The sequence below is a fragment of the Silurus meridionalis genome, chromosome 21, assembly GCF_014805685.1.
Source record: "Silurus meridionalis isolate SWU-2019-XX chromosome 21, ASM1480568v1, whole genome shotgun sequence".
NCBI classification, from domain to species: domain Eukaryota; kingdom Metazoa; phylum Chordata; class Actinopteri; order Siluriformes; family Siluridae; genus Silurus; species Silurus meridionalis.
Window position 1 is genome coordinate 14,380,811 of NC_060904.1, and position 8,782 is coordinate 14,389,592.

Here is an 8,782-nt window from a genome sequence, read left to right on the forward strand (position 1 = left end):
AAAAAGACTGATGTAGACATCAGTTTTATTATGTTTTTAATATCATTAGTAATTTTTTTACTGCTAAGTAGTTATGTTTTTGTTTCTTAGTGTAACCACATCTTAGTGTAATCACTTTTCCCTATAGCCAGGTACTCCTTTGCAAACTTCGCTCTTTCATTACTGTTAAATATTTCACTTGTGTCGTGGTTCTGTTGTGTTTACATAAATGCATGCGATTGGCCACAACACAGGATCTGTTTAGAAATGTACATTTTTAGCATTTTGGCAGATGCCCATATCCAGAGTGACAGCTCAGGATTAAGGGAATTACACAATGGCTCTGGCAGTGATGGCGTTGGGATTTGTATGGAAGACCGTTTCCGCCACTGAATTAAAAAAGGTTATTGCGACTTTTTATATAAACTCGCAATTGTGAGAAAAAGTCAGAATTGCAAGAAAAACGTCAGAATTGCAAAATATAATCTTACAGTTGCGAGGTATAAAGTCAGACTTGGCCAAAACGGGCTTCCATAGATTTGAACCCGCAGCCTTCCAATCAAATGTACAACGTTTTAAACACTGAGCTATTTAAGCTATAAAAAACAGAAAAACCTAAACTAATACCAGTTTTTCATAAAGTAATAACTTCTACAGGATTTATTAAGCACTCAATTTTGGTCCAGAACATAAAGAAGTCACTACTGCTTCTCTAAACTTTTTGACCTATAATCATTTCACTAAAATGCTTTGAAAAAGCTCTGACAGCAGTGAGCCATGTGGTGTTCGGCAGCTGGGGTGGAGAATGACATTTGCTGCTAATTTCTCTTGTGACGTTTCCCTTCCAGGAGACAAAAAAAAAAAAAATACAGATCATGAAAACAGATAATGTGCCAGACATCCTGCTATGTCTAAAAAAAATTATTGAATGGTTTTACACACAAAAAAACTGAATGGATATTGCACAGCTCAGCTTAATACCTCTATATAGAGTCAAAAATCTTACATTTCTTTCACTCATTTTTCCAGGTACCTTTTGAAACCCAGCCTACATTCCATATACCGTATTGAAATGAGCAGCGACATGCATACACACAAATGTTACCAGCGCTTGGCATCCATTATGTATTACTGTATCATAAAGTATCACAATTTTATTGTGTTACAAAATGTCTTTTTTTAAACATACGGAAATAGAAACTGTTTCACACTGGTTTTTATAATTTAGAATTAGAAATGCAAATATTTCCTAAAGTAAGTTCGAAACAAAGCAAACAACGTGCATGTATTGAAATAACAGAATACATTTTTTTTAAGTAACATCATTTTAGTTATCTGCTTTTGCACGGTAGCTAGATTGCAGTTTGAGAATGTCAAATTTAGAAGTTTACACCCAATTTGTACTGGATTAGTACTGTCAGTACTGGCATGTTGTCCAAATTAGGCTATTGATGTATTTTATATTAAGTTGTTTACAGTGGTGGGCTGTGCATTTTTATACCCACACCTTCAGTGGTGTCCTACCTGAATCTATCCACCTCTTAATACAATCATTGTCTCTATAGCCGTGGAGTCATAATCAATATTATACAAAAAACGCAGTATAACAAAACGCTGCATTTCATGCAGTGATAATGGACAGATACCATTACCAAAGCTGATATGTTTGAGCTTGTGCAGTTTGCTTCAGATTCGGCTTGCAAGCTCTGACTAGTGCGCTCTCTGACCCTCCAATCAAAGAATGTAAAAATGCTGACGTGATCAGACACCTTCTAGGGGGCCTCAGAGTCTGCAAATCGAAATCTGATTGGTTAAAGCAACATCTTTAAGCAACAAAGATTGTAAACTATAAGATGCCTGCAGTGGTCACAGTGATGGCTCAAGGCAGACAGACATCTTTGAACCCAGCAACATGTGATTTGATGGCTAAAATCTGATTGGATAGAAAAGTGAAACTTACACTCGGATTCCCTGCTCCTTGTTAAAGCAGCAGCATAAATTCTATCAATTCAGGAGAATCGACTATTGGGAATGGTTTTATAAATATTTATACTTATTCAAAAAATATTAAAATATAAGTCAGTGATTCTAAATTTAGGCGAGCAAAGGAGGCCTTGCAACCACTGGTTGTTCTACATCACGTAGACATTACAGCAAACACCAGATACAAATTGTCTTGAAGCACACTGCCATCACTTATGTTTCACACATCTTGGCTAAAGAAGTTAGCAGAAAGAGGATTAATATCCAAATACAAATATCCTCTTACAGCTTCCATTCCTAATAAGGAACAGGCCGTTCTTCTTTACAAGAAGATTTGATTCTTTCAGCCTCAGAACTGGTTTCCTTGTTCAGCATCACTTTGTGCTGAGCTGCACGACTGTCAAGCAGTGAGGAACATTTGTGCTCAAGGCCACTGGGCTGATTAAAGATCATTCCAGCATGCGCACTCACTCACACACACACACACACACACACACACACACACACACACACACACACACACACACACACACACCTTATACTTCTGGTACCACTACCCTATACTTTTGTGGTAAATTGTCCTGTTCTTTCCATGTTCTGCTTTCTGCTTTGCCTGTTTTTATTTTTGTATATATCTTAAATATTCTCTCTTGTTCTAGTTTTCTCCACTGTAAATATATCACTACGTTTTAGCTATTTGGTCTCCATTTTCATTTAATCAGTTTTTGTTCAATCTTTAATGTTTACGTCTTCCTAATAACATTACGAAACATATCTGTGAAGGAGCTGTGTGATATTTACAACACAGGGACCAATAAAGCCCACATTGATTATGTGAATGTGAACAATTTGTTTACAAGGTTCACTTACTGTATTCATCCTTAGAAACTGCCTGGTCAGGGTTCAGGGCTCTGATTAAACTATGGCTGAATTAATTAAGTTACACATTTTTTAGGCAAGACCTAATTCATAATTCTCAAATTCTGACTTATTTCATTAAAAAATAAATCAATAAAAAGTGAAACAGTTCCCAGTTTTAGGGTTTCTGCAAGATTCACCAAGTCAAATGTAAGATTTTTTAAGACGTTTTGAAGACCATAAGGAATTAAATTTAAAACCTATATCACACATCAAAAACATACACAAATACTTTGTTAGCAACTGGCCTTAACCAAGCCCGTAATTCTTTTTTTTAATTTCAAGCGGTTCAAGTGTGGTACAATGTAAGAAACATTTGTGTCAATAACAGAAGCTGATTGGCTGTTGCATGGTGGTCTCATTTGTAATCTTAATACAGTGAATTAATTAATAATAGAGTGAAGAATGAAGTACAACACCACAGAAACAAACAAACAAAAAAGCATTCTAGTTTTATGTGAGCATTAGAGGTAGTGTTGCATGGAAAAATTGGCAAATTAAGACCTGTTTAAAAAGATTTAAGACTTAGAACAGTGAATTTTAGAGAATAACAATTAAGATTTTTAGGACCCTGCAAAATCCCTGCAGTTTAGTCTAAAGCCAATTTGGGAATCCAATACAAACAAACCCAAACAAATTTCGTTGTATGACTACAATCACAAAATCTATACGTCTAATATCAATAGATAATTGTTGTGTTGCTTTAATAATACAGTATTGTCAGTTTCACCTTCCCATTAATTGCATCTTGGGAACACATCCCATTCCCTCTACTTCATTTAATTCGAATTATTCTCCTGTAACACATATAATCATTCTACTGGTGCGTATGTAACAAACTAACAAATTATTGTGAATTGTCGATCATTAAAGTCTGCAGTGTTGAAAAAACCTTCATATGCGTAAGAGGAATAAAAAATATCAGCTTCTGTCACCGGTCGAATTTGCATAAAAATGACGTGATGCAAGAATATCGAATATCGGGTTGCCAGGTCCTTTCGCATTCCTCTTTAAGAACTGGATTTATTCAAAAACAAAACAATTGACTTTTTGGTTCTATGATTTTGACCGAAAAACGAATGCAAATATAATCCAGTTTTATACAATGCATATCTTAATTTATTATATAACCTCTTCCCTTCAATCATGAATTTGGTTATGGTCATAGAAGTGTAAAATATTGTTATATAGTGTGAAAGTAAGATTTCTGTATGACACATGATCTTGCATATATTGCGACTCCGGACTTTTTTTATACATCAACGTCTACACACACACAATCTGGCAACCTGGTGTGAGTGTTTCTGCGTGTAGCACACATTTTACACACTTCCATTGAGCTTGCCTTTACAAAGCAAATAGCTGATTCAGGGGGAACGGTTTGGATAAATAAAATTAAATCAATCTAATCATACAGGAAAGAGATGCAACTGCATGCATGCATGCAAAATAAATAAAAATAATATACAGTTGCACGATTGGAGAATAAGTTTAATAATGCATGATGAAGTGATGATTTCCGGGTGTTATTATTATAATACTAATAATAATTATTATTATTTAAGCAGTTTATAAACACTACAAACAGTTTGATCAATGCAAAAAGCATGCATTACAGCGTTGATTAATGATGAAGCGCGCGCGCTCGCGCTCGCGTCTCACCTGCACACGGTGATTAAATTCCGCCTCTCCACGGCTCCGTTTCTCGTGGCTGCTTTCTTCCGACAGCCGGTAAACCCCAGGCTCGGAGATGCCATGCCCGCTTTCCGTGCAGCCCCGAAAACGAGATGCTTGCCTGTTTGTCCCACTGCTTCCTTTCTTTCTTTCTCTCTTTCTTTCTTTCTTGTCCCGTCCTCTTCACCAGGCCCCGCAGCTCGTGCACGAAGGCGTTGATGCAGGACCAGGAGGGAAGGAGTTACCTCGGCTGCGTCCCAATCTCACATCACTGGAAATACACCGCGACGTATCGTAACCATGGCAACCTGCCTCTATTTGGACAAAGAGGAGATTGAGACGCAGCCCTCGCCTTTTTTTCACCGGTCACGTGCGCAACGTGGCATCAAGAAGGCAAGATATTGCCCGTGTAATACCCAACACACACACACACACACACACACACACCCCTCCAATATCTGTTTATCTCCAGTATTGATGCATTTTGATTTTTGCACCATTTTTTTGCCTCCTTAAAACTCACCTGCATATTGAAGCACTTCAGGATGTGCTCTAAAGAAATGTGCTATAGTATGTGATACATTAGGTTTTATCTGCCTACAATCACCAGTTAAGAAATGTAAAAGAATTGCAAAACAACTCTTTACAAACGTGGTGATCAGTAAAGCATCTCAACAAATTTGAACAATTTGCAGAAAGCAGCATTAGTGTCCACTGCTTTTAGTGTTTCAATGCCATCAATATCTTGCATCAGATCTTGGGTGTGTATGATTGTACAGCACTTTTATCCAACCAACATTTAGCTAATAATATCATCCCATCATCTCCAGTAACCGCTTTATTGTGATCAGGGTGATGGCACAAGCTGGGAATGCACCCTGGATGGGACACACACTTTGGATAAGGACATGGACATGGGAGTGAAGATTGCAGGTCCTTCTGGATGAAAATGTTTGTGTTGTACATATGTCAGGCAATGTAGAATGGCAAAACTGCCAATCCCAAAGAGAGTCATTATATATGGATTATTTACATATCTGCAGGTTGAGGTTTAGCTGGATTTGAAACGAAATTCGAGTGTGCATTAACTACATGGGCAGAGGATAATGTGGAGGTTTTAGAAAATAAATAAAGACAGGGTGGCACAGTGATTAAGGCTTTGGGGCTTCTGCTAGGGGTGTCCCAGCATTGGCATGGTACTATGTTTGGGTTCTTGTGGCAGACTTGTGTGTGTAGGTAGGTAGGTAGGTTGGTAGATAGATAGATACAACTTTATTGTCATTGCATAGTACAGGTCACACAGCACACAGCAACGAAATGCAGTTTAGTATCTACCAGAAGTGCAAAAAGTAGCTGTTGTGCAAATAGGCAAGTGCAGATGAATATGTAGTATATATATATATATATATATATATATATATATATATATATATATATATATATATATATATATATACACACACTCATGGATGTGAAATATTGTAGGGTTGTTTTTTTTATATTGTAATTATAAATGATGGTTTTGGGATTGTTTTATTCTTTCAGACAGAGAACTGGATTTTTCTGGAAAAAAAACGTCTTGAATGCTATTTCTAACTAATTAGTATTATTTATTTATTTATACTGTATATAATCATTGTTACCATAGTGACCTCTGGTGGCTATCAGAAGTAATGATTTAAAAAAATACAAATAAAATGCAACAGCACAAAAACCCTAAATTGTTACACTAAAAAATATTGGCCTCGTTTTCAGACTACTCTACTACTCGATCCAAATTTGAAATAGAAAAAAATACTTATTTCTGCAAAGGAAAAACTCCCTGAGATGACAGGAGTGAGAATTTTCTTTTGGGGGACACCAGATTGTGCTATTGTAATACTTTTAGTTTTAAAGAGTATAATGGAATATTATAGTGTGTTTAAAAGATATTTAATATCTGTTGTGTACCAAGGGACAGCAAGAGACATCTTAATTACAAAAATCTATAGTTTCCATGCAAGATTATCTGGTAAAGAAAGCATGAGACTTGGACATAAACTTCGGGAAGGTGTACATTTTAAGGTTTAATTCATGTGGGATTATACACAGCAGAATAAATTGAGTCAAACGAGACTGAGTTAGTCACAAAGAAATTATGTCGGAGTGATAGATCATATATAATATCATGATTTGTCACATCAATGTTTTTATTGATTTTTATTGTGGAATCTGATACTGAAGTCTGAAGTGGTCTCAGATATTTTCGGATTCAATCTTTTAGGTATATTTTATTGTTTTACATTCTTGAATCTCAAACTGCTAAACAGATATGTCAGAGAACAAGTTAGAATAAAAATACAACAATGCTATGTAATACAATAATATAAACACTTATATAATGACATCATAAAGTGACCTCATATCCTGCTTCGGATTTGAAACCTGCAGCCTAATCACATTTGTGTTGACTCACTGCATGACAAAATGATGAAACTCAATGAAACGATGTAACTTGAGAACCCTGTAGGATCTGATATGGCAGGACAGAGAGGGACAATAAAGAGGGAAAACAATAGACAATGATTCTCAAAAAATATAATTTTAATAGCTGATACTAGACATATACAGCATATACTATTTAGACATACTAATTAGATTCTCCAATAGATTATCTACATTAATTTACTTCTTTATCTTAAACATTTTATTTTAAATTACAAAAAAATCTATAAAGAGAGATATAGTATAGCCATGGTAATCAGTAACACCTTTATATGGAGGATCACCTTTGCCAGGCTTTTTCAGCTTTTATTAGTTCTGTAAAGTTACGCTTCATATAATAAAGTTTTATTATGTTTATAAAACGACCCACAGAATGACCTTAGCGCTCTCTCTCTCCATAGGAGGAACTACGCATGCGTGTGAAAAAATGTTGCAAATCATTACATTATGCATTTTATACAGAAATTTAGATTGTTTTGCCAATAATCAGTACTTTGTCACTTTTTCTTTGTCACTTTCTTTGTGAAATACAAAGTAGATATATGACACAGGTGACTCTTTATGGCTATAATATTTTTTAGATAAACAAAAGTAATAAAAAAAATAATTCAAAAGTAATTTCTTATGTATTTCCTGGTGATATTCGACAAGAGGGAAAATTTTCCTCAGATGAAAGTAAGTAAGTATACTTGCTGTTTTTTTTATACTTGGCTTAAAAGCATAATAGACATTTTTAGTCCCATTTATCTAGAAATAGATTAAGGAAACACCAGTATACATACATATATTTCTCCAGAGTAAGAACTAGAGCTTTGAGGATGGATTTGGACTGTAGATAATGTCAACAGACTGCTACATTGACTCAGGACTACAGTTTGCTTCTGATCATCACTGCACCCCGCAACATTGTATATCTGCAATAAATGGACTTTCGGTGCAACCCAGATGAGGATGGGTTTCCTCTTGAGTCTGGATCCTCTCAAGGTTTCTTCCTTATGCCATCTCGGGGAGTTTTTCCTTGTCGCCACCGGCTTCCTCATCAGGGACAAACTTACACTTATAAAGAACATATTCATTTTTATCACCACATTATCAGTGTAAAGCTGCTTTCAGACAATGTTTATTGTTAAAAGCGCTATACAAATAAACATCAATTGAATTGAATTTAATATATGTATCTATATTTTAGTCTTGGGGCACAGATTGCAAGTCTTCTATTTAAACGCATCTATTGGATGAGAATGTTGGATTTGTTGTCATTTAAATCAGGCATGGTAGACCCTCCATGACTGGAGTTGTTCACTGCTGCTTAAAAATGAAAAACTGAAACATACAGAAGAGTAAGTTTTTATATTTCACTAAACCAGCATAGTGTCTCAGACACATCGTTTTACTTTGTAGAGGTCAGAAACACTGAGACCAGCTCCTTCAGATAAAGTCGAGGACAATGTGAATGTTTTATTTGCCTGATTTTGGTCGGAAAGTGTTTGACATTTTTAGTTTGAAGCAGCTTATTTATCTTAAAATCTACATCTACAGCTCACTGATCACTCAACTGATTAGGGAATACTTGTATTTATTCATGCAATTGTAGTCTTGGAGCACAGGATCCTAGGCAATCATTAGTGCTTCAGTTGAAACATCAGGAAAAATGTGATTTCTGTGACTTTGACAGTGGTGTGGTTGCTGTTGTCAGATGGGCTGAAGATTTCTGCTGAGCTAGTGAAATTTTGACACATTTCTA

At 35.6% G+C, this 8,782-nt stretch overlaps 1 protein-coding gene across 5 annotated transcripts in view; it reads right to left on the reverse strand.

Moving 5' to 3' along the window:
• rundc3b (RUN domain containing 3b) overlaps nt 1-4,946 on the reverse strand; it is a 28,883-nt gene extending 23,937 nt beyond the window's left edge. For 2 of the 5 annotated variants that reach the window (XM_046833515.1, XM_046833517.1), the window contains exon 1: nt 4,543-4,946. In XM_046833515.1, the coding sequence (XP_046689471.1) occupies nt 4,543-4,637 (95 nt within the window). In that variant the 5' untranslated portion in view covers nt 4,638-4,946. The remainder of the gene's footprint in view (nt 1-4,542) is intronic. The other 3 variants (XM_046833516.1, XM_046833513.1, XM_046833514.1) reach the window with 3 other exon arrangements.
• Nucleotides 4,947-8,782: the final 3,836 nt, after the last annotated feature.